Source organism: Nelumbo lutea, chromosome 1 (assembly GCF_056320005.1).
Source record: "Nelumbo lutea isolate HS-2025 chromosome 1, American lotus-T2T, whole genome shotgun sequence".
Classification (NCBI taxonomy): domain Eukaryota; kingdom Viridiplantae; phylum Streptophyta; class Magnoliopsida; order Proteales; family Nelumbonaceae; genus Nelumbo; species Nelumbo lutea.
Window position 1 is genome coordinate 58996158 of NC_142684.1, and position 27454 is coordinate 59023611.

The following is a 27454-nucleotide window of genomic DNA, read 5'->3' on the forward strand; positions in this document are numbered from 1 at the left end:
AGCTGAAAAGATACCTTATTTCGCCTCCCCTATCGACTAGACCCGAGATTGGGGACAAGCTCAACTTTGATCATCCTCCGGAACTCTCGGTATGTGGGCCAACTTTTGAGGAACTTGGGAGTGTCGGGATATGCATTTCGAATTTGTTGCCGAGCACAACTCACAGGTCACCTCCTGGACCTCAGCCAGGTCGGCAAGCCCTCGAGGGAGGTTGCTCCTCATGCGAGGTCACATCGGCCAATGACGATGTGCTAAAGGTCGGCCCTAGACGAGGTGCTCCTAGCCTATCTAAGTTATGGTTGAAGTCGCTAGGTTTGAGTGAAGATGAACCGCGATCTGGGACTCCAAATCATCGGTTAGGTGGTGTCCATGTGTCATCCAATTGTTCTAAGATGCCATGTGTCATGATGTGACTAGAGGGCCAAATCTGCCCTCATTAATTGCCCCTGCCCCGAGCTAAGGGCAACTTGTTGAAGGGAGTAGATCATTCCTTTTGGCCCGGAATGACTATTTCATGAGTTCGTAGTCGTAAGCATTGGTCCAATTCGCTTCTCAGGTTGGAAGAGTTCGAGTGTTTGCAGCCTTACGCAGGACCTCGCCATTTTGATTTTTGGGGCACGAGAGTGAATTCATTTGCTCGAGGAGAGGTGGAGCAGGTACCCCGAGGACATCTACCTTATTAGGGATGTGACCATCAAGGGGTTCTGCAATCCGGCTAAGTACCTCAAGAGCGAATCTCATCATGTCATCCTCAGGAAGGGGTTCTAACTGTGTGATTGCTTTATTAGGTCGCTCCACATAGGTAGACTTCAACACAGTGTCACTCAAACTGGTTCTCAAAAGAGTAGCCAGTAAGTTCAATGCGGAGCCTGAAACTAAAGTGAAGAGATTGGCCAAGTTTGCATTCATCATGGTGCTGAGAACAAACTAGTCTTTCCTTTGTTCTCTTTCTTGTGCTAAATGCAAACGGCTTTTTATTTTGCCCATGCAAAAGAGGTAACTAGGCCTTATGTGGTGCCGATGTCTTTTATCAGCTTGGCACCCTAGCCCTTAGGCTTTGGGTGTGAGTCGCGGTCCACTCTCCTTAATCTTGATTTTGCCCATGCCGAAGAGGTTACTGGGTCTCATGTGGTGCCGATGTCTTTTATCAACTTGGCACCTTAGCCCTTAGGCTCTAGGAGCAACTCGTGGTCTACTCTCCTTATCCTTGATTTTCAAAACATATTATTCCAACATGGTATTTGTAGTCGAAAAATTATTTTCAAAACTTATCTTCACTACCACCCCCCAAAAATTATTTCTAACCTGGTCTTTTCTCATTACTTCACACGATTCCAAATTTGTTTAGGATTTAAAAAAATGAGTTTTAAGAAAATGTCTACCCATTGATTGCATATGTTGCAGCTAGCTAACATGATTCTTGTAGCATCACAGGGAAGTCTTGAGCAACAGCCACTAATGCTAAAGCAAATTACTCATTACAGGGCTGGTCTACCAGACCCGGGCACTGCATCTGGACTGACACCCCTGTTATAGTAAGCCTTGGCAACCCGATAAGAAAAAGTGGCAAATCGGGCAAGAAAAAAGTGGAAGGCTAAAAGGAAGGCTCAGAAGAAGGTTAGCAAAACCAAAAAACAGAAGAAAGATAAGGCATCAGATGCCTATCACTTCTGCAAGCTGACTGGCCACTAGAAGAAGAATTGTCCTCAATACCTAGAGACTAAGAAACAAGGTATGTTAGATTCTTTCATCATAGAGACCAATCTATTGGTAACTTCTGCTTCTTGGTGTATTGACTCTGAGCATTCGACCCATACGTGTAAGTCACTACAGGGGCTCATGATAAGCAGAAGACTTGAGTGATGGAGAGTTGAAATTTTACTTAGGGACTTATGCAACTATTGTAGCTACCACCATAGTCACTATAGAATTAGTTTTCAGAGAAGGGATTATTGTACTAAAAAATTGTCTTTCCGTGCCTAATTTAAGAAGAAATTTGATTTCTATCACAAAATTTTGCATGGATGGTTATTCTGTTTTATTTAAGAATGGATGGTTATTCCATCCCTCTCTGGAAACCAACATTACTGAAACTATGGCAGAAATAATCCCCAAGAAAAGAAACCGTGATACAGTTACTCCCACGTTCATGTAGCATTACCAACTTGGCCACATTAACATATATCGTATCACAAGGTTGGTAAAGGATGGTCATTTGGATTTTCTAACCATAGAAGTTCTTCCAACTTGTGAACCTTGCCTTCAGGGTAAGATGACAAAGCGACCATTTAACGGTAGGCTTGAAAGATCTACAAGCACATTTGACCTTATACATACTAATGTATGTGGTCCCCTGAATGTTATGACTCGTAATCAACACATTTATTTTATAACCTTTATTGATGATTATTCTCGGTATGGTTACGTGTACCTAATGAGACATAAGTCTGAATCCTTTGTAAAGTTCAAGGAGTTCAAACAAGAAGTCGAGAAATAGTTGGAGAGAGAAACTAAAGCCCTTTGATCAGATCGATGTGGTATCTCTCCAACGAATTCAGGGACTACTTAAAGGACAATGGGATAGTATCACAGTTAGCTCCTCCCGCTACAACATAGTTAAACAGTGTGTTAGAGAGGAGGAACCAGATCCTATTGAATATGGTTCAATCACTTCTTGTCCACTCGGAATTACCTACATCCTTTTAAGGAAACACATTGGAGACTATGATTTATGTGCTGAACCAGATTCCAACCAAATCCATTCCGAAGACTCCCTATGAGCTTTGGACCGATAAGAAACCAAGTGTGAGACACTTTAAGATTTGGGATTGTCCAACACATGTGAAAAGAAATAGTGCTGAAAAATTGGAATCTAAGACCAGTCGTTACCTATTTGTAGTTTACTCGAAAGGCTCTATAGGTTACATATTTTATGATCCGAAAGATCAAAAGGTGTTTTACAGTCAAAATGCATGTTTCTTATAAGAATAATACATCTTGGAGAATCTTCAGTGAGAAGTTGTTCTTGATGAGGAGAGCCCAAGAGTAGTGGGACATGTCCCACAAGCTCTCAGCCTAGAAGGTCTACCCGGGTATCCAGGCCTCCAGTTCATTATGGCTATGACCAAGATGGACTCGATGCCAAGTGAGGAGGATCCCATGACTTATGTGAACGCTATGTTGAACATAGATTCCCTAAAGTGACTAGATGCCATGAAAGCCGAGATGGACTCGATGGAGACCGACAAGGCCCCTAGAAACAATAGAAGAACAACATCAACATACCAATCGATCTACTCACCATCAACACTACCGCAAACCTCATCATCGCTGCCCTCTTCATCCCCTTCCTTGTCATCTTCCACTTCTTCTTTGGGAGTTAAGGGCTCCTCGTTGTCTTACGCAACAAGGTCGCTCGACACATCACGCACAAACAAAAGAGCCAAAGTTGAAGGAAGGATGGAGCACCTTCAAATTGTGGTGGCATAACATAAAGCCTTTCTTCATTGAAGGCATGTCATCTTCTACTCTCTTCTTCTCAGACTTAGGGGATTCTAGGAAACGAACAACAACTTCCTCCCCAGATTGGAACATATCTTGATCATACTTTGATCACCTCTCTTCCAACTGAGCATGGACCTCTGCCAACTCGTGTTGAGCCCCAGTCAAATTGCGCTGCATCTTTTGATTCACCTCGTAGAAATGTTGGCGATCACCCTTAGAATCGACCCAAAGCTTTTGCATCTTAGCCTGAAGCGAGCTGATGCTCGCCTGCATGTTAGCTCTCTCCTTCTGGCCTGGACGAACATAATCCATCAGAACTTGCCCGATGGTGTTTGCCTGCAAAAAATTGTAATTGGAATAAAATATTTAGAAGTAAGAACAAAGAATGTGTAGAAGACATACCTGGACAATGCAATGGGTCATCCGAGCTCCGGCATCAATAGGTCCTAGTCGCCATAGTAGCACACATCTTTAGGGAAAAGCATCTTGGAGGGCTACGTAAGGGTTGTTCACACGATATATCCCCAAGATGTTGACGACGTTAGGAACAAAGGGAGGGATGCCCAAAACATAAGGGTCGGCCTCATGCTCCTCCTGGTCGACCTGAGATTGACCAGTGGCAGAGTCTTCTAGGTATTGATCGATACACATCGGCTCACCACCTTCCTCAAGGTCGACAACGGGAGGAGCGGAGTATGGCGACCTCATCTTAGCACTGGCTGAGGTCCCCTTGTTAGACAATTATGCCCTTAGCTCCAATCAGATTGATCTATCTTTTGACATTTATTGTAAATGAATAAAGTACATAATTGATTCCTGTCATTGTGGTGTGTTTTTGTGTAATACCCTTAAACTGGACACTTATGAATGTTGTGTTAGTTTAGAATCTTCACAGCCATTGGATAAATCTGGGGAGATTTGTCTTGCCAAGGTTGACACTAATGTGCTACCAAGTTGGTAGGGGTGGCTTGTCTCAGCTACCAAGGTGAGACCTGAGGTATATGTAGTGTGGGTTTTCATGAAATCTTGAACCGGACCAAATTCCAATATTGCTCTAGACCTTGGAGACACTAGGTGCCCAGACCATACGCCTATACTCGATTATGATACTACACTAGGTCCTAGATTGGGCTATCTTTGATGTACCAATCAGTGAGATCCTTAGAGGGGGTCAAAACCTAGGTATGTTGGGACAATCTGAGAATTTACTTGAGTGGGTGATCATAGTGACATGATCAACCCCTTTGTTAGACAAAGTGAATGATCTCGGAATGCACTCTTTCTGATGGAAACCTAAATTGCCACAGTTGGCTTCAAACATTGATATTTGTTTTGCAAAATATATTTATATAGAGATATGCATATATATTATGGTTTCAAAATATTTACAAAAGGTTTTAATTCCCATGATCCATGTGAGTAGAGAATGCAACACTGTTCCTTGTAGCCGAGGGAGAGGTCATCTCTTGTCAGGTAATGTTTGATCATTATGGACTGAGAGGATAAGTGTAAGACCATTGATAATACCTGATGGGCTAATCTTGCATCTGCTCACAGTTCTTGGGTTTTCATAAGGTGGCTGGACCCAATGACCATTTAGTGTAAATGTTTGGGCCCATTAAGATCACCTGGTGATGGACTTAGGGGTTCACTGTCTTTTATAGTGAATTCGGCCAAGCCTTGTAACAAAGGCTGAGCGGAACCCATGTGGCTAATGTGTAGATTAATGTTTGGGTCCCATGTCATACAAAGAGATCCAACTGGGCAGTAGGTTAAGGGGTAAATGAGCACATAAGCTTGATGGGTCTAAAGCCCAATTCGAACAGGGCTTAAATCAGTTAATTAAAATGAGACAATATTTGATTTATAATCTGATTAGATTAGCTAGAAGGATAAGATAAGTCTTATTCATTTAAGAGTCTAGATCTAAATATCAGATTTTGATCAAGAAACTCTCTTCTAATTAGATTAGGAGGCTGATCCAAAGAAGACTATAAATAGGGGGCAAATTCAACAATTTTAAGACATACAACAACCTGCACAATTCATTCCTATTCTTGCCATCCCTACCCAGTTTGATCTCCTCTTGAGGAATTGATCAAGAATGGTTCTTGATATTATTTCTTGGTTGAAGAAACAATTTGAATACGTGCGGTAACCCTGACTAACTCAGTGGTTCACCTCAGCTAGAGGTCCCAACCCCCCTAGAACACCACCTCGGCTTTCCTAAGCAACCACTTGGGAGGAAGGGAGCCTAGTGAGCTACACCTCTGCCTCGGCCCCTCCCCTACACTTTGACTAGCCACCTTGACCCTGCCTAAGTGAACACAAGGAACTAGGCTAGGTGAGCCACACTTCGGGCGTGTGGCTCTACCTTGGCCTCTCCCTCCTAACTATCTAAGGAGTGTGTATAATGGGCTGGTACAAGCTACTTTTTGTGCCTCGTGATCTCTTCGATGGAGGGGCAAGGACCCCTCGATAAAAAGAAGAAAAGAAAAAGAAGAACAGAGAAAGAGAAAAAGAGAGAACACAATGTACAAAAAATGCTTGATTGTACATCTAGAGAACTATCGAACTACAAACATGGAAGGTTAACCCTAGCCACCCCTCGGGCAGTGCTTTTGGCCACCGTCACTAGGGCGAGTTCGAGGTCTCCTCCTCCTTGGCTTGGACGGACCCCTCCAGCTCCCTCAGCATCACAGATGTGGCGCTCTCATAGGGAGGGTCATTGCCTCGCCTAGAGGCTACCCTCTCCTTCAACACCATCACTTTCAGCTGAGGGAGGACAACTGCCAAGGGACTTGGAGAAGAAGAAGAGGAAGAAGTCGAAGGAGAGCTTCCTTCCCAATGAGTCAAAAGCTCACAACACTCAGGGCTAGAGTCGGAATGAGACATCGTTTGGGATGTTACCTAAAAAGACGAATGAGAATAAAAGGAGGACGAAGTGTCTTGGTTGAAAGTCTGGGAGAAGTGATTCACTCGACAGTAGGGTTGCCTAGAGACAAATGACGAAGAAAAGTCACGGTTAAGGCCCCTATTTCTAGAAAAATGAATGGCCCAGATCTCGCCAGATCCAACGGTTGTGAGACCTTCGCTTCTACAACCCAACCATGGCATGCCACTTGGCGCCTGGCCTCGGGAGATGAAGCGATGCCCAGGAAATGGCCTAGATCACGTCAAATCCAATGGCCATGAAGACCTCCGCCTCTACAATCAAACCACGTCATACCATCGGACACACGTCCTTGGAAGATGAAACAATGCCTCGGGCAGACCGACGGATCCACTCACCGTAACCCGCCGGTTTTAACCCATTGACCCCGTGAACACATGCACCGAGGGAGACTTGTCAAGTAGTGTTTGATCATTATGGGCTGAGACCCAATGACCATTTAGTGTAAATGTTTGGGCCCATTAAGAGCCCCTGGTGATGGACTCAAGGGTTCACTATAATTCTGCCAGGCCTTGTAACAAAAGCTGGGCGAAACCCATGTGACTGATGTGTAGATCAATGTTTGGGTTCCACACCATACAAAGAAAGCCAACTGGGCAGTAGGTTAAGGGGTAAATGAGCACATAAGCTTGATGGGCCTAAAGCCCAATTCGAACTAGGCTTAAATCAGTTAAGTAAAAGGAGGCAAGATTTGATTGATAATTTGATTAGGATTAGTTAAAAGGATAAGATAAGTCTTATCCATTTAAGAGTTCAGATCCAAATATCAGATTTGGATCAAGAAACTCTCTCCTATTTAGATTAGGAGGTTGATCCAAAGAAGACTATAAATAGGGGGCGAATTTCATAGTTTTAAGACACACAACATCCTATAAAATTCTCTCCTATTCTTGCCATCCCTACCCAGTTCGATCTCCTCTTGAGGAATTGATCAAGAAAAGATTCTTGATATTGTTTCTTGGTTGAAGAAGCAATTTGAAGATGTGCTCACCAGCCCCTGCTCGATTCTTGCTAAAGAATCTTGGTTCTTGCTAAAGAGACATCCTGCTGATCCTGCTTCATCACACTGTGTCATCTTCAGTGGAAGTAGGTTTTGGTCTTCTCCTTGGGCGTGATCACCTTCATTGGGAGTTACTGCTACTTCGTATCAGGTATATCCATCTCCTCGTTTTTTGTTTCAGATGTGGTCCGGTTTTGGTTGAAGATTGATCATTGAAAATGCAGTTTTCTAAAATAGGAAATACGATTCCCAGATGGGAGAGAGAGAAATTTTTGAAATTTTGCCCAACCTTCCTATAGGGTTCGGAAATTCATATGATGGATCTCTCATTCCTTCACCCCTCCATAGAATAACGGTGATCTTCCATCCGCTTCTTCCTAGAAGACTTCTCCTTGTCAACTGCTAGCATGGAAGCCAAGCTTGCCAAATCTAGAGAAGAGGAAAATAGTTAGCTGAACTGATGACAAAGGAAATCTAAAATGCAGATGTATACATCCCAATGACCAACTTACCTACACGAGTCAGGCCAGCCTATACAAGCATGGGCTCAGCCAGAACCCTCTCTACCTGAACCTTTTTGTGGACAAATTCCTGAAGTGCAGCCTGCAATTCACCATCTTGACTCTCAGGAAAGATTCAACACCTACTATACCGGATGGTGTCTACACCCTAGCCACAATCCTTAGCAAGAAAAAATAACTTATTCTTCTAACCCTTAACCATGTTAGGGAAGTCAACCAACATTTTGTACATACAGTGAAATGGAAGGTAGAAGTAGAAAGGGATAGAGATTCTCTTCATGTGGACAAAAGTGGAGAAAGTCTCGAGAGTCAATGGGAAATTATTATGGTGGCACAAGCTTATTAGCCCCACCAAATTTTGAATCGTATTAGGGGCGAGCTGACCCAAAGACACATCGTAATGCCTCAAGATAGCAACTATAAAAGGGTAAAGGGGGAAGCGGAGGCCAGCATCCAATGTCTCCTCATAGACAAACAACACGTCTCGGTCGTGGTCCCAAGGAAATTGATCGGCATGCAGCTCGATCCAGTTGAACTCTCTAGGGATTTGGTACCTATGGCACAACTTGACTATCTACTCCCCAGATAGCTTGGTCGGACCAAATGTGATTACGACCCGCTCAGCCTCATGCTTCTTCCCCACCAAAGCACCACCATAGTATTCTCCATATGAGTCCTCCCTCGAGGAGCTCGCCTCACTGTCTGACCTTTGATTAGACAACCTACTTCCAGATGAACTATGAAACATTGTGAAAACCAAAATACTCACCAGAAAGAATGAAAGAAGACTGGCGATGATAACTACGAGATTCCAGTTGGGAGTGGAACTCGGAGCAACTCGGCTAAAAGAAGACTGACAACAACAATTGCGAGATTCTGGTAGAGAGTGGAACTTAGACCAACTCAGCTCGCAACTTCCTCTAACCAGACACCACCCAGAAAGCTCCAAAAAGAAATAGTGTGTGTGGGGACCTTGGCAAGGAACCCTATACTTATAACCCACCAAGCTAGAAGATGAGCAGTGCTGATACACCAACAGCAGGGCTATAGCTAGCAGTGTGTAGGAATTTTCTTTTTCGAATTTGAAATTAGCGCACACCCAAGGCATGTGCCTCTTTTTGAAAATTTCCCAACATGTGCTCCCTTCTTTCCCCAGATTTGAAATTTGAAAAGGAAACCATAGTTCACTCAGCTTCAGATCGAGTTACAAATCAAGCTACACGACCTATGAATCAGTCAAACCAATTACCATATTGAGAACTACCCTCTTCGCCAAGCTAATGCTGGCTCAAGAGTGGGGGGCAATTGATGAGGGGTAATTTGGTCCTCCCAATCGTATAGCGACGCATGGTTTCCAGATGACACCTCAGCACTGAGTCAACAGACCAGCTCAGTAAGTTAGCTTGGAGCACCTCGTTCAGGCCGACCTCCACCTCGGCATAGGCAAACCCTGTAAGATTATGGTGACCTACCCTAGGAGCCAGCCAAGATGAGTGGACCTAAGGTGACCTATGAGGAAGAGCTCGCTAATTGACCCCAACAGTTCGCTACCTAAGGTGCCAATATCACAATCGTTAGAATGGCTCACCGTGTCGCACGCCCCGACTTTACTCAAACAAACCGTAACGGACGCAAGGATCTCACAACTGATGCATTAACAAGCCAGGCAAAATGGAAACAGCTCCGCAAAGAGTTCAAACCCGTTACCAAGGGGGTCTTGAGCATCGGTGCCTATAAAAGGCACCTATTTTCAGTTGGAAAGGTACACACACTAAACATCCTAAAGCTCTATCAATCTCTCAAAAGACTTTAAAGCATCTTCTGACTTAAGCAACAGAGTGCGCTCCCTGGGTAAAAGATACCCAAGCACTCTTACCTTCTTCTCCCTGTAGAATACATCAGCTCAGCCCCGTACAACTCGGCCCAGCTAAGCAGACGTCCAAGTCAGAGCCCAAGTCATCGGACATGAGGGAGCTTCCAGATTGCATGACATCAATGTTGATCCCTGAAATTCAATTAGTTGAGCACCTTTCAATCATGTTAGGTCCCAACACTCATTACCTGTGTTAGTAAAATACAAATCACAGCTTTATTGGGTGATTGTCTATTGTCTACCTTAAGTATGCAACATCAATCTTTTTTCTTCTTGACATGTATGTATAAGCAACCTGGTAGCTCATGGTATCTTCTACATTACGAGGATGGAGATTAAAAGATAATACATAGAGTCAAGTCATCATTTTCTAATGACTAGGTATTGAGAGAAGAACTGATAATTAAGGGTCTAGCTTAACTAAAAGGGTTTAGGATTTAAAAGAAGAAGAGATTTAATCCAACGGATCAATAAAAGGACTAAAGATGAACGATAGATGTTACCTGTAATGGATAGAGATCAAACCTAAAATCAAAACTAATATGAATAAATACTATGAACCCTAGAACTTTTAGATCACCCCATTGCCAACATTAGAATCAATTTTCTAAAAACTCATTGTCCAATGTCAATACTGTTAACATAAAGAAGGGCAATGGTAACTGATGAAGGGTTTCTTGGCAGCACCCTATTGTTCTAACTACTTATTGTTGTCTAATGACTTAGAGGTCAAGCTGGAATACTTTTGCTGGATAAAGGCTCGATTTGCAAAACAATGAGGCACAGAGAACCCGGGGTGGCTAACTTGGCGAGGTCGTTCTGATGCTTAAGCTAGTACTCTTGTAGTAGATTGCGAGCTAAAAATCAGAAAGTATGAGAGTACGAATGTACTTAATCACGTGTCCCCCCTGTGTCATTGGGGTTGGTGCCTTTATATAGGCATTGTTTGGTGTGGGCCTCATGCACCACATCAGATATTTCTAGGAGGTTGTGCCTGACCGGTCCGAGATCCCCAGAGGTAACCACCATGCACATTGATCATCCTCTGGAACACTCGGTACGTGGGTCAACTTTTGAGGAACTTGGGAGTGTTAGAATATGCATACCGAATTTGTTGCCGAGCATAACTCATAGGTCGACTCCTGGACCTCAGCCAGGTCGGCAAGCCCTCGAGGGAGGTCGCTCCTCATGCGAGGTCACATCGGCCAGTGACGATGTGCTAAAGGTCGGCCCTAGACGAAGTGCTCCTAGCTTGTCTAAGTTATGGTTGAAGTCGCTAGGTCTGAGTGAAGATGAACCGCGATCTGGGACTCCAAATCATTGGTTAGGTGGTGTCCATGTGTCATCCAACTATTCTAAGATGCCATGTGTCATGATGTGACTGGAGGGCCAAATCTGCCCTCATTAATTGCCCCTGCCCCGAGCTAAGGGCAGCTCATTGAAGGGAGTAGATCATTCCTTTTGACTCGGAATGACTATTTCATGAGCTCGTAGTCGTAAGCATTGGTCCAATTCGCTTCTCAGGTCGAAAGAGTTTGAGTGTTTGTAGCCTTACACAGGACCTCGCCATCTTGATTTTCGGGGCACGAGAGTGAATTCATTTTCTCGAGGAGAGGTGGAGCAGGTACCCCGAGGATATCTACCTTATTAGGGATGTGACCATCAAGGGGTTCTGCAATCCGGCTAAGTACCTCAAGAGCGAATCTCATCATGTCATCCTCAAGAAGGGGTTCTAACTGTGTGATTGCTTTATTAGGTCGCTCCACATAGGTAGACTTCAACACAGTGTCACTCGAACTGGTTCTCAAAAGAGTAGCTAGTGAGTTCAATCCGGAGCCTAAAACTAAAGTGAAGAGATTGGCCAAGTTTGCATTCATCATGGTGCTGAGAGCAAACTAGTCTTTCCTTTGTTCTCTTTCTTGTGTTAAATGCAAACTGCTTTTTATTTTACCCATGCAAAAGAGGCAACTATGCCTTATGTGGTGCTGAGGTCTTTTATCAGCTTGGCACCCTAGCCCTTAGGCTCTGGGAGCAACTCGTGGTCCACTCTCCTTATCCTTGATTTTGCCCATGCCGAAGAGTTGACTGGGTCTCTTGTGGTGCCGAGGTCTTTTATCAACTCGGCACCTTAGCCCTTAGGCTCTAAGAGCAACTCGCGGTCCACTCTCCTTATCCTTGATTTTCAAAACATATTATTCCAACATGGTATTTGTAGTCGAAAAAATATTTTCAAAACTTATCTTCACTACCACCCCCAAAAAATTATTTCCAATCTGGCCTTTTCTCATCACTTCACACGATTCCAAATTAATTTAGGATTTTAAAAAAATGAGTTTTAAGAAAATGTCTACCCATTGATTGCATATGTTGCAGCTAGCTAACATGATTCTTGTAGCATCACAGGGAAGTCTTGAGCAACAACCACTAATGCTAAAGCAAATTACTCATTACAGGGCTGGTCTACCAGACCCGAGCACTACCTCTGGACTGACACCCCTGTTATAATAAGCCTTGGCAATCCCAAGTACAATGACATATTCCCTGGAAACCCCAATTTCGATGACATATTCCCTAGCAACCCCAGGCGCGATGACATATTCTCTAGTAACCTCAGGAAGGCCCTAGAAACCCCAGGTGCAACAAAATATTCCCTAACAACCTCAGGTGCAATGACATATTCCTTGGAAACCCCAAGTGCGACAACATATCCTCCCCCTACTATAGTAGATCACAAAGCTTACTATAATCAAACAATTGTTCAAGAACATGGCATTAGTGAGCTTCGACCCAAAAACTAGTGGGAAAACACTATTTTAATTTGATTGTTAATTTTTTCAACACATTGACCAAACTGTGTGACTATATATATGCAACACATAGTTGAAATAAATGATCTACGATATTATTGTTACAAGAATATTGGTATGCTATAAGAAAGCAATCGCAACAAATGTTAAAATTACATCGCAAGAGCATTAGCATGTTCCAAAATCTTGCACACTAAATTGGGGATTTTATGTCACCTTTGTGCCATATTTTCCCCCTACCTGATACTTCACTTACCAAATATAGATTCGTAAAACTATCATTGAACCCCTCCTATTTTTTAGACACCCACCAGTAACCCTATCAACAACATATCAATCACAATATATGTTTATCAACAGTGTTGCGAGATCATTTGGATGTTCTAGCAATATTTAACACGTATCAATGTGCTTGAGGTCCTATATACATCTCTCAACAAAACATACTTAACCCAACCCCAAAATAATTGAAATGGGGTACTACAGACTTGGCTCAATCTTTTCCTCTCTCGAATGTTTCTTAACAAAACGCCTTCCATCAAGAAATAAGGGGTTGACAGTTTGATCTAATTTCTCACTCTTCTTGATAGAATGACTCCTATTGGTAGAGGTGAGCATAATTTGGTTGAAACCGAATAACCGAACCAAAAATTCGGTTTTGATGTTTTTGATTTGGTTATTTCGAAAAATCGATTTGGTTTCGGTTTTAAATATCGGTTTGCCAAACTTCGGTTTTCGGTTTCGGTTGTGAGATTTAATATTTCGATTAACTGAAAAAACCAAACTTTTAGGGTTTAAATTGGTAAACATGCAAATATAATGAAAAGCCAAAGGTTATAAGCCTTTGGTCAAAACCCAAAAACCCATTAGTCTTTGTCTCTTTGACCATTAACCTTCATCTTCCTCGAACCTCAAAAGACAAAAGCCCCGAGTCGATGAGTCCCTTGTAGCGGTGAGTGTCTTTGTGAACAAAGTAGCAGCAAACTACGAGTTCCAATTCCACTACTCCGAGGTCCAACATCCAACAAACTAACTTTTCGGGCGGGCGGCGGCAAGTGATAGAGTCCGACGAGTCTCCTTTAATCTTTAGTTTTTTTGGTTCATTTTAGTTCCCTCCCTGTTTTGTGTTTCCTTCTTAGCCATTTGAATCTCTAAGTACAAGTATTTTTTTTTCTATTTTTCCCTTTCAATCTTCAGTTCTTCCTGTCATTTTTGTTAGCCTCCGAATCTGAACTGTGGAAATTTTTAGCCACCAGATTCTTTAGTTTTTAAGTGCTTTGCTTAAACTTTGTAGTGTAAATTTCAGATGCACTTGCACAAATGCACAGGAAAGATCAAGTGTATCAAGTAGATTCGGTTTTAACCCAATCAATCGAAGTAACAAAAAAAATCAATTTGGTTTGTTCGGTTTCAGTTCGATTTCCCAAATGGTATATCGGTTTTTGAAAATTTGGTTTATTCGGTTCAGTTTTTAACCGAACAACAGGGCCGAAAATCAAACCATAAGGTGCCTTTTGACAAAGCACTTCCTATCATGAAATAGGGGGGATGAGAACTTTTCCAAATGATTAAAAAGCTGAAATACAAAGCACTTCGACAAAAGATAGGGGCTGAGTATACAAAATCATTCTACCCCAACGACCAGAACAACCGATGCCAAAATCCAAAGATAAAATCAAGAACCAGGTGGAGGACGAACTTGAAACAACTACTCCCCACACGTTGCCCAAATAATACCAGGATGCATAAAAAAATAGAAAGGCTTATTGATAAGCATGGGGGATAATCTACCCAAACTAAAAACTATCACCACCACGCACCCTAGGAATAGGAACACTCACACAACCCAACCAAGTGAGCATACATTCCTAAGAGTAGAAATTTCAAGAACTAAGAGTAGACTACAAACTTCTATCAACAGAGTCATGATGGCCACCCATAGAATCAACCTTTCCCCTATCCTAGAAGAACAACCCAACGACTATGAGAAGGCCAATCCAGAAGTCGGGGACCAGATTGGTCAAGAATCTGCCGAACAGGTTGATATTGAAATCTTGGCAAATAAGGTGTACGACTTGGAGCACTAAGAGTAAAAAATCGTATAATCACTAGATTCATCCACCGCAGCTCAAAATTCACTAAGAAGAAAGGATAACTTATGCTTATCGACAAGAATACTCTTATCAATAAGCAGCGGGGCTAATTGCAAGTACATGTAGTTCTTTATCAGCCCAATTAAATTGCAAAGGCCACGAGTGCAAATCTAACAACACGTGAAATCTCCCAGAACCTACGATGGGCTTAATAACCATTACAGACTTGCAATGATCTTAATATCCACCACAAAAATTGCGATGAGCTTAAAAGCTACCCAGAATCTACAAAAAGCATGGGAGAACATCCAAGACTTTCGATGAGTATAAAACTCCTCTTGGGACCCACGGTGAACAATGGGTGTCGCCTGAAACTTGCGATAACATCGCCAACCAGATCTTGTCCTTTAACATGTGGCCACTAGGAAACCCATAAGGGAACGTATACATGTACCACTTGAGAATCTTTAAGAGAAAAGAAACTTTGTGTTTGAAGGATCTCACTAGATACATGGCGAAGCCCCACCAGTGATCCCTTAATAGATTACATAAAGATTCCCTCTCCTAATAGGAAATGTCTCCTTTTAGATCATTCACCTTATAGCCTTGAGGTCTTCTCTATAAAAGGGGAAATAACTCTTCCCCAATAAACATCATCATATAACCTTGACCTAGGGTTTCTCAAAGGGGTTCTCACTCTGTTTCTCTATCTTTCATAGTCCCTCCTACGCTCTTCTCCCACTGTCCTCTACAACTAGTATTCCCCCTCACATTTTCTCTTTTTGGTCGTCCTCTCCAGACCTTCAGAGGCTTGACCAAGCCATGGTGAATGTGGAGTCTATGGCACCTACAGATGGATTTTTTGTTTCTCTTGCACATGAATAGCAATTGTTTGATGCATCCAAGGGTGGGGCCTTTTTATTAAAATTTTTGCAGCATCCACTGCTTCTCATAACAGGCAAAGGACAAACCAAATCCTAACCGTTTGGTTAAGCTTTCACTAACCCAATACTAATCGTCTGACAGACCAAAATACCATGTTCTTTTCTATAACAAATATATTGGAAATTGCTAACTGATCACTTGAAAGCCTGAAGGAGTGAAGGGTGCCAAAGAAATAGCATCAGGATGGCAATGGGGCCGGTCATGGGAGGGTTTTACAAATTTTAGATCATATTCGTGTGCCCGCCTCAAAATTTATAGCGGATTGGATTTTGAATATTTAAATCCTCTCTTTACATGAAAATGCAAAGCTCTCCCTAAGAGCAGGTTGGGTTTAGAACCTGTATGGTTGTATCTAATTTCTTATTTTCTTATTATATATAAGTAATAAATAAGTAAAATAACATAAATAAATAACAAAATTTTCAATTATTTGATTAAGATATTTAAAAAATAAATAAATTATCAATTATCGTTCACATAAAATTCAAAATATTATTAAATTCAATACTCAATACATAAAGTTTATATGCTTTCCAACAATATGCAGGTTGGGAAAGGTCGGGTTTAGCCTAATACCATACCTACCTGTACTCATATGGTTGTAGAATCCAAAACCTGTCTCTGACCCAAAATCCATCCTTCAAGCAAAAAAAAAAACTGCCCCATTGTGGTGGATAGGGGTGGGTCCAAAATTTTATCTGTTTTATATGGGATTCTAAATCATATTCGAATGAAGTTATGGATTGATATCGGATGTTGAATAGAAACATAAATAGTTTCACACAAGAAAATCTCTTTCACATATTAGTATTATTCAACTCAAAATGTTTAAGGTAGAAACAGTACCAAACACATTCTTAGTAAGGATTCTAGTTTTCGAGTCCAAGGGCTCCACTACAATGCTTGAAGAGGATGAATCCGCAACCCTTGGATAAGTTCTCATACTTGCAAGGCTCTGTCAGTTGCTGCTCTTACACATCAACAAAGATTCAAGTATTTTAAATTCTTGCAGAAGCCTATCAGATATACAAGAGCAAAATCACTAAAGGCTGAATAACCACTGATGTTGAACATGGTAAGGTTATGACAGACCCATGTGCTGAGGTATATAATGAGCGGTCACTAAGCTTGAAACTTCTGTGGAGGTTCAAAAGAACTAAAGAAGAAACGTTGTTAGAGATCCTAGGTCGTATAGTTCACCCAATGGAAGGAGGAGAGGCCGTGGAACTTGCAAAGCTTGTCAAGCTCACAGAGGATGGCATTTCCCTCACCACAATTGTAAAAGTTGGTGATGAACTCCAATGGCCTCTAACAAAAGATGAGCCAATGGTGAAATTCGACACAATCCACCACCTCTTCTCATTGCCCATGAAAGATGATCCTTTGAGCTACGATGTGTCTTTCCCTGAACAGTTCAAAGGTGATTTAGGTTCGTTGGATTTCCTGTTAAAGGAACATTCATTCTTTACTGGGTGTTCTACACAAACACAAATTGGGGTTGTCGATTGGAGGGATTTTGCACCGAGGATTGAAGACTACAACGGGGTTTTAGCAAAGGCCATTGTTGAAGGAACATAAGAGATTGTGAAGGGCATTCAAGTGTAGCAATGCTTATACCAAGAAGGTTGGAGTTGATCGTTTTTTCTGAAAGTACATTAAAAAATAGCAAAATATTATTGCACGGGTGTTTCTATTTTCATGGAAATATATAGAAATTTCCAAGCATCAATCAAAATGAAGCTTCTATTGCCAAGTGTAGCAACAACATTCATAAAAAAATAAGAAGCCAAAATTTTAAACAAAGATTCTCAAGCATAGTTACTCCTAGCCATTAACCTCCCTGAAACCTACTCTATTGTTTTCTTAACCTGAATTTTAAGTAATTGCATAGCAGCCAACTTTGAGCCTGAAGATTATCAATGTCGACTTTCAAGCTTAGTGATCACTCATTATATGCCTTGGCACAAGGATCAAATTGCATTAGTAACAACAACTATGGGAGCAATGGAAGCAGCACCGGATCATTTGTTGAGGTTACGGAGATGGAGACAGAGACAGAGACGGAGCAGCAATCTACTTCCTCATCTTCTTGAAAATTTTCATCAATTGGGCTTTATTTTGAAAATTCGAGGAATAGTGAAGGGTAAATTCGATATTTTTTTTTCTGTTAGTACTTAACGACAATGTCAATTGTTAGAAAACTTAGGGGTAATTTAAGACAATATGTAAACAGTAAGGGTAAAATAGTTAATTAGCTAAACCATATGGGTAGTTTAAGAAATTTGCTCATTTTAAAATTAATAAAACCTTTTTAGCAGGGCTGGCAACGGGGCATGGGTTCGAGGAGGGTTTTGTAAATTCTAGAATCTACCTGCCTCTCTAAACCTCCCAACCTATTCCCACCCCAAAACCCATACCGGTTTGGATTTTGAGTAGATCAATACGACTTTTGGTATGTGATGTGACAAGACAATTTTTTTTCAAAATTTTGTATTGATAAACCCCAAAGTGTCCAACATAATCTTGATAATATACTCTATGTCAAATAGAAACTAGTTTTGAGGGCTATACATGCCATTAACTCTCTCTCTCTCTCTCTCTCTCATAATAACTCACTCTACTAATTCTCTCTCCTATCAATTATTCCAATAAATTACTTAAAATTTATTTACTCTTTTTGTTTTTTATTTGTCTTTTTTCTTTTTCAGTTTATTCTCTCTCCTCACCCCATTAATCTAATAAACTAAAAGCAATTCTTGACCTAATGGGGTTGGAAAAGATAAGTACCTGATGGGACGAGGAACATTGCCACCCTATTCATATTCAAATCCTATTAACTCATTAATTGTCGAAAAAATCTATCATTTGAAACCTAATAGCTAAAATTAATAAAAATAAATATATTTTAAAAGGTTTTTATATAGCAACTATTAAAAGTTAAGAAATTAATAAAAATTAGTAGTTCATAAATTAAAATTTAAGATACATTTGAATTTTACTTAAAATAACTAATATTAATTGGATAATTAAAATAATAATAAAAAGTACAGATTTATTAAAAGTAATAAAATAAACCACTTGAATTCCATATAAAATTTATAAAAATTAATTAAAATAATAATAATGGCCTAATTATAAATGTCATAAGACTCCTTCTACTTAAGGATGATCATTTTAGCCCAAACCCGGCTAGACATGCAAATTTTCAGTCTCAAGCAACTATTTTCTTCTAAGATAGGTCTAGCTCAAATCTACACCAACCCCACACATAATGCGAACAATAAGATTATAAATAGATTGGATTCAAATTAGATCCAAATGCATCCACATCCGCATTTACAACTGATTATTATGTCAGGTTTTGGATCATCTTCAGCTTTAATCTACAACCAAAAAAATAATTATTTTTAAAATATATATGTATAATAAATGTATATAAAAATAAAATGTTAAACTTATCAATTATAAATTTCTTATAATTATACATAGTATGTATGTATAATTATACTACATATATACATAAAATAATAATTTTTTATTGGATTCAAATTTTAGTTGGTTCAAATGGAGTTAACGCAAATTCTAACATCCAAATCTAAGATAATAATATTTGAATGTTAGAACTGAGCTCCCTTTCTCTCAGAGAAGTTTACATCTCTCCTAACTCTCTAGATTCCCATGTCTGCAAACCCCACCCGGTAGATCACCTCTTCATCCATTGTCAGGAAACCAGAGACATTTGGTGTCATTTCCTCCAGCTAGCTGGGTATAGCTGGGCTGCTCCAAATCAACTTCAGGACCTGATTCACCAGTGGCAAGGCAAAGGATTGAGAAAGAAATGCAAGGTGTTTAGGCAAATAATTCTGCATGTTGTGCTTCGGGGAGTTTGGGAAGAAAGGAATAACTGCCTTTTCGAGAATAGGGCAAGATCAAGGCCTGATTTGATCTCACACATCACCTATCTCTGTAAACAGTGGGCAGCTAGTTCGGACAAGTTTAAAGGAGCCTCTATAAATGACCTCAACTAGGACGCTGGTCTCTTCCTTTTCTCCTCCCCCCCACAGTTTACAGGAGGCCTCCCCTTAATTAGGATATGAGAAACATGGACCCTAAGCTTCGACGGAGGTGCTTCAGGTAACCCCGGATCTGCTGGTATTGGAGGAATGCTAAGGGATGAAAATGGAAACATCTGCTGGGTGTACAGCGGACCGATAGGTACAGCTGACTCTACTAAGGCTGAAGCCATGGCTGCACTTACAGGGATCCGCTTAATCTACAGGCTAGGCATTCAAAACTTAACCATAGAGGGAGATTCAGCTAACACCATAAAGTGGCTAGGAAGACAGGAGGCTACACCGTGGAGACTCAGTCACTCCCTAGCAGAAGCAAGGGATTTATTGGCAGCTTCAAATGCAAACCTGCACTGGATCCCAAGGGAGCTCAATGCTCTTGCAGATGGGTTAGAAAAATTAGGTGCTCTTTTAGAAATTTTGTACTGTGATAAGATCCACCCCCCATGTAATTCTCAGGGGTTTGATCCCTGTTTTTCTTTCTTTTTCTCCTTGTACACCCTCTTGTGTACCCCTCTTTTTGTTAAATGAAATCAGTTAACTTTTCTCAAAAAATAAAAATTATCAATACACTATCAAAATATAGGCTAAGATCTTTTATGTGTTTGGTTCATTATGCTACACGAGTAGCTCATCCCCTAGAGCTCCTTCAAGTTCAATATTAATATTCTTTTATCTAAAAATAGTTAAAAACCCAAAAATAATGCATGCATGGGTTGTTCTCAGTTTGGTTCAATCTAATTATGAATGTCACATTGCTCTTTGGGGTGCAACTTAGGGGGTTGGGTCAAGTTGAGGATTTAACTAAAGCTCAACTTGAAGTCTTAAACCTCAGGTTCAATATTAGGCTACACAATGGGGGTAGCCCATCCCCTATATCTCCTTCAGGTTTAATATGAATAATTTTTTGTCTAAAAATAGTTAAAACTCAAAAATAACGCATGCATGGATTGTATTCAGTTTGGTTCAATCTAAGGGCCTGTTCGTTTGCTCTGAAGTCTGACATTTGAAAATGCAATAATTACATTAAGAGGTATATTGTTATTTGTGAACTTTTCTTTCCTCTGAACTCTGAATGCAAAGAATGTTGTTCTAAATTCTAAAAATTATCAAATATCTATTTTGACCACATATATAAGAGTTTTTGTTTGTATTTTTTGGAGTATCATTGGAAAACAAAAAGTTGTATGTTTGTACTTTAAGAAATAAGAGATAAGAGAAGCCATTTTTCTCTTAAAATTAAAAGATTCATCTTAAGAAATAAAAGTTAAGATGAAATGAGCAGGCCCTAGTTATGAAGGTCACATTGCTCTTAGGTTGTTGGATTAGGTTGAGGATCAACCAAAGCCCAATCTAAAGTATTAAACCTCGAGATCATACTTAAATTAATTTAATTATGACTAAAAAAGTTAATCTATAGCTTAATTTAATTATGACTACAACCTAACTTTATATATTTAAACATATTAAAGTATTTTAAATATTTAAGTAACACTGACAAAAAATTATAACATTTCATCATTAATAAAGTAAAATAAATAAAATAGAACACTAATGGATAATGTGGAAAAATAATTATTTTATTAATTAAATAGCAGTAATTTATTATTTTTGTTAAAAATTATTAATATAATTAATCCAAGGATGTGGAATATTAAAAATAAAAATTTAGTAAGACAATTAAAGATGCTTGAATTAGATCCCATTCTTATATCCATCTCCCTATTTATATTTCTAAATTTATATTATGAAAGAAAATATTAGAAATTGAATTCTATTTTATTCATCTTTATCATATACAAATCACCAATTGGATTCATCTCCCACCTCCACACTTTTTTATTATTAAAGTTTTTTAATATTACTCTACCATAATCCCTCCTCCACCCAAAACATGAATATAACTTAAATTTCAAAATGTTTCCAATGCATACAATTAATCCAAATGCCTATTTTTCTTCGAAAACATTTTTCTTTTTTTTTTTTTAAAGCATGCATAAAAAACATCTATTTCAATTATAAAACCACTTCCATCAAATAATTTATTGATTTTATGTTCTCTCCCATTGTCTAATTAATAACAGGGAGTGAACCAGCCTTCTTTTTTCTATAAAAGTTTAGAGAAACATTGCTCCTTTCCATGTGTCATCACGTTTTATCTTTTTTTAATTTATTTAATATAGTTTTGTTTCATGGTTGCTATGATTGAATAGCAAGAGGAAAGCATCTAACATGAGCCTTTGGTTATCATGTTCAATTCAAATTTAAAATTTCTTTTTTGACTTAGTTATTGATCTTATGCTAAGCACTTAATTTATGTACTTCTCATAATTGAAGCTCAATAATTAAAAAAGAAAAGAAAATTATTTTTTCTACTATTTTATATACAAAGAATTCAAAATAATATAATAGTTTGAAGGAATGAATACGGAAAATGCTCATTTCTTATGTTAGAGTTTAAAAAAAAAATGTGAGAAGCTTGAACAGGTAGCAAAATTGGCAAATGACCTTTCCTTCCAGCCAAGAGGTGACCAGGCTTAACTCAAATTCAAAATAATAAGTTCTTGCCCATCAAATGCCTCCCACATCAAACTCTCTTGTTTTAGATTCAAATAAGAGCCATAATCAGGGGCTTGGAGAAAGCAAAAGGTGAAAGATACAAGTCTTTCTGTTTTATGATGCAGCACAAGTCATACATAAGATACAGACAAAGGAGGAGCCAGGAAATTAGATTGAGCAGATGCATATGGGCATCATACTTAAGCTACTAGAAGATTTAGAAGTCTCTTCAGTATGTATATAACTTGACTCATCTTTCTGTTTACTGGTCTGCTAAATACCTTGTAAATATGATATGTGATTCACCAGGAATTCAAGAATCCATGTATTTCCTAGTTTTTCAATAAAATCCATGCGTAGAAAATGTGTGCAATGATCTGGACTCAGTTTTTCATTGCACACATTTTCTACGCATGGATTTTATTGAAAAACTATATATATATATATAACCCATTAATAAAAATAAGAATGGTTCATTGTTTATCGTCAAAATACCCTAATTTCATATTTCCACTTTTACTCCCATTATCAAAAATTTCCATTTTTAGAGAAATTATACGTGTTAAAATGGCAGCAGAATAGGCGAACATGAAAGCTATAGATTTTTCTTTTGGACACTTGTTGCAAATGGAACGCAAAGTGTTCTTCTACTTTAAGTTCGACCTTTGATGATAATGAAAGGGCCGATTATGCCAAGTTAATCGGTTTTGTTTCTTTCTCATCAAAATCGGTTTTGTCGGAAGGCATAATTGAACGATTGCCAGTCAGGTAGGACAAATAAGATCTCATTAACATGGTTCTAGCATTCCAGCAACATAAGAGTTAATAGTAAACTACTTCTACCTAATGTATTTTAAATTTTGATTATAATTTTTTCTCTGAAAATAAATATGTTGAGCTCATCCATTAAACTTAGTTATGCATGCGTTTCTTTTCTTAAACAAGTCCAATTTGAATACGAGACATTTTTCTTCGGTTCTAGTAACATTCTTTTTAAAGGACAAACTAATGTGTTTGTTCAATTAACTTACTGAAAAATCTAGAAGAAGTGTAGATTGGGTGGTTACTAAAACGTACTCCGTGTGTTTGGTTAATTTCTCCATAGACATTTTGCCATCAACTACCAAAATTAGCTTAAGGTATATAAGAATTATATGAACCCATGGTTTTCTTAGCCCCAAGTAGGTCATGGATGATCATTTACCTTTTACATTTGATGCATTGAGATAACTCCTTCCATTCAAATTTTAATCCAAGTGATCCCCTATGATGAATCCATTATTCCAAGGAACATGAGAGCATTTCTCATGGATTAATCACCTAGAGTCCAACAATTCCAAAAAGGACAGCAACGTGGCAAAACGGAGCTATTTACTTCAAAGATCCAGCCCCAAATATCAATCCTCCAAGTTTTAGAAGAATTTACTTTTCTTAACCAATTGGCACCTGACAATTTCCATCCATTGAAATATCATAAAAATAGAACTTTACAAGTTTTGGAGTGTATTTCAATCTCGCATGTGGCCTATGTTTTACAAGTGTAACATTCAAATGATGAATTTTATTGATTAACTTTTGTTCTATGGGGCTACACAATGGAGGATAGCCCATTGTGGTTGTTACACGTGACTTACCTATGAAGCCAATTGTGGTTATTACTATAAGGACAATGGTGGCATAAGACTTATCTTCAAGTATGAAAATAACTGTTAATAGGTTAAAGGAATAGTAGTATCATAGGGAAAGTTACTTAAAGGGTAGGATATTGAAATATATTCTTCATAGATATAATCTATCATTTTGCTACTAAGGCTTACTTTGAAATTTATATTATTTGACTTTGTAGATTTTAGGGGGTTGTAGTCTTCTATTTTGTGAAACAAGGAATGAACCTAAATGGTTATTGATTAAATTGGTTTTTGCATTTAAATTAATATTATCTATTTGAGTTTGTTGATTTTAGGACAATTTTGACTTCAACGCTTTGAATCGCTTACTTGGAGTTTATATTATTTGAGTTTGTGGACTTTAGGAGATTATCGTATCCTATTTTTTGAAACATGGTATGAATTGGTGTTTCAACATTCAAATTTATATTATATTATTTTTTAATTGACTACATGATCTTATCATTGTTCTTTAATTGCTATCTTGCTTTCAGGTTGAAAGGTTAGAAAGATCTCTTTGTCCTGCATTTGAGTTTTTTTTTTCCTTTTATTCCATTAATGTGGACATTTCCTTTAATGGTTATTTCTTTCCTGCTTATTTTTAGGATCCAATAGGTTACTTCACATTTACTTAATTTGTTTTTCATTACAGTTAATATGATTTAATCAGTCTTTGTTTCTTTTATTTAATTTAGTTGATTTTGTGATTGTTGGTTCATTACTAATGTGTCAGGTCACTTAAATTGCATAGTTACTTTAGAAGAATCTTGTTTAGTTTCTACTGATTTGTATAATTTGATTGGCATCGCAAAAGTTATGTTTTTCTTATATTTTGAATATGAAATAAAAAACCAATTATGGAAAAATATTGCATGCATTTACTCATTGCTTATACAAGTTGTTATACCCATGCACTACTCCCTAACGCAATTAAACAAATCTAGTGTAATGTGCATCCAAATATGTGAATGTGCATGTATTTACACATGCACGGTCAAAACCTTAGAGGGAAGAAGTCGTCAAAAATTAGTAAAGTAGAATTTAACATTGCATACCTCTTCCCATCCTTTGTTACAATCATTTGGTCATTGATTGATTTGTGTCCTTTCTACCAAGTTAATTGTGGTTGATTTGTTATAGTAGGTAGTAAATTGCTTTTTGTTTAGATTATTTTTGATTGATTAGTCTTAATGGCTTCCATTAATTTATTTTTATCAATTAATGGCTTCTATTGATTATTCCTTCTATTTTGTAATTATTTTGTAATTCTGAATTAAAACTTTTTCAGTAGAGTAGTTATTTCATTGTTTCTTTTTTTCCTAAAGTCATCTCAAGTTTTCCTACTTGAACAATAGAATGAAACTAAAACTAAAGATACTGTGTCAGGTAAGTGCCATTTGAAAGTGAAGTAATAGTTTGAAAAGAAATTGCTACATCCAGAAGTAAAATAGAAACAAATATTTGCATATCCCATTGTTATGATTGGACACCATAGGAGCCTATACCAGCAAACAAGTGATACAGGGCTGCTCAAATCTTCAATAACCCAAAGGTTGTGAAGGAGGTCCCATGGTAAGTTCCTTATATTACAAGCTTAGGAATAATATATTAATATCCATATGTAGCCCAATAAAATTAGTAGAATTTTTTTCTTAATATGAAAATCAATCGTTGTGCTTAGGAATTTTAATACTTCATTTCCTAATTTATCTTGAATATCTCAATGTCCTTGCCACTCTGAGGTTAGAGCAAACAAATCATTTGGGTGTGACATATTAGATACTCGCTACAAAACTTTCTTTTGTTATGTTTTCTTTGTTTACTTGTATCAATAGTTCCATAAAAGCATATATACAAATATAAATTAAATGTAAATATTTTCAGTATGAATATAGGAAGCAATGGCTTATAGGTGGGTCCTAGCATTTCCAATGAAGTTGGAAACCACATTTGGTGTTCTAGATGTAATGTCGACATAAAATAGCTTTTGGTGATGGAGTTAGATTTGAACCCATTTATCTTTGCCTTTTTGCCTTGATATCTAATTTAATAGGAGTTTTTAGAACACTTGCATTATGTGTAAGGGCCTATTTGATTACAGCTGAAGTAGTTGAATTGAATGGCTTAATAAGTTGTCTTTTAGTGAATAACTCCATGAGGTTGCAAGTTCATTCATGGTTGAAGCTGAGGTGGCATCGATTACTAATTCATATACCCTCAGATTTTTTTATTATTTAGTAATTTTATCCATAGATATCAGTAAGTCATTTAGTTCATCCATTTCAGAACCTGTGTGTGTGTGAAAGTGAATCAATGCATATTGTATTCAAAGGCAAAAGGTCCCTATATAGTACAGTGCTACACACTTGATGTATGCAATTCATGCCACTATGTATCAATCCGTGACAGGTTTACAAAAAGGAAACTACAATTAACGAAAAGAATTAATCAGTCTGTTTAAATAGCTTGTTAATCGTTAACTAATAATTAATTGAACTGGTAAATAATCTTTTTCTATTTTTACTCCAAAATTTTAGTTATATGAGAGTTTTATTTGCCTTTTTCTATTTATTTTCTAGGTCATTCTTTTTCACATTTATGACAGTGTTTCTTATGGCTAATTTTATAGGTGGTTGCTATCAACTCTGAATTATATGAAAGATACTCTTTAACCAAAGGTGTGTTTTCCTTATCTTAATCTATAGTTTATTTCTCTTGTAGTTTTCAAATATTTGGTTCTCGAGCATGCATTAAGACTGTGTTGTTAGTGTTGGGGTCCCATGTGCTTTGGATGGTTTAGATGATAGAAACCAAACAAAATGAACATTTTGATGATTGGCTTAGCATGACTTATCAACGTTTATTATGAAATGGTTAATTAATGGGATACCCATTGAACAACAAATAGTACTATGTTTGTGTTTTATATGCATTGATAGTTAAAAGGCGTGGAATCTGCTCTCAACTGCCTTCAACTGCTTTCTTTTTAACGAGATATGGGAATTTGAGAGTGTGATGGAGGTGTAGTAGAGGTAGATTTTCTAGAGATAGAATGTCCCAATCTGAGTCAGATGTTCTTGAGATTGCAATAATGGAGTAAGGAAAGGTCTAAGTAGGATTGAAGATCCATGTAAGTTCCTACAATGACCTTGCTTATTTGTAGTTAAGATCAAGATTGCAAAATTCAGTAAGGATGTTAAAGATTGACACAAACAATGTAAGGATGAATATTGTGGTCCAAGATGAATGTATCTATTGAATGAGGACCTATGTACTTAAGGAAGGAGTTTGCACCAGTAAGGAGATGGAGAAGAGTTCTGAAGATCGAGGCAAAAACGGTTGTCTTGGAAGAAGTTTGGACAAGAAGAGGAGTTGCCCTGAAGGTAGTGGAACTGAGAAAAGCTTCGTTGATTCTTGAAGAGAAAGCAATATCTTGGCTTCAGGGATTCCTGGAGGGAGCGA

At 38.4% G+C, this 27454-nt stretch overlaps 1 protein-coding gene across 1 annotated transcript; it reads left to right on the top strand.

The window, feature by feature from the left end:
* The first annotated feature begins 16779 nt into the window (after positions 1-16779).
* Positions 16780-17274, top strand: LOC148874740 (senescence/dehydration-associated protein At4g35985, chloroplastic-like). Its single transcript, XM_088962714.1, has one exon. The coding sequence runs from the start codon at positions 16780-16782 to the stop codon at positions 17272-17274; it is 495 nt and encodes a 164-aa protein (XP_088818840.1).
* The last annotated feature ends 10180 nt before the right edge of the window (positions 17275-27454 follow it).

What these genes read in the sequence shown, in the direction of transcription:
- LOC148874740 (XM_088962714.1), top strand. Translation starts at nt 16,780, where the DNA reads ATGACAGACCCATGTGCTGAGGTATATAATGAGCGGTCACTAAGCTTG.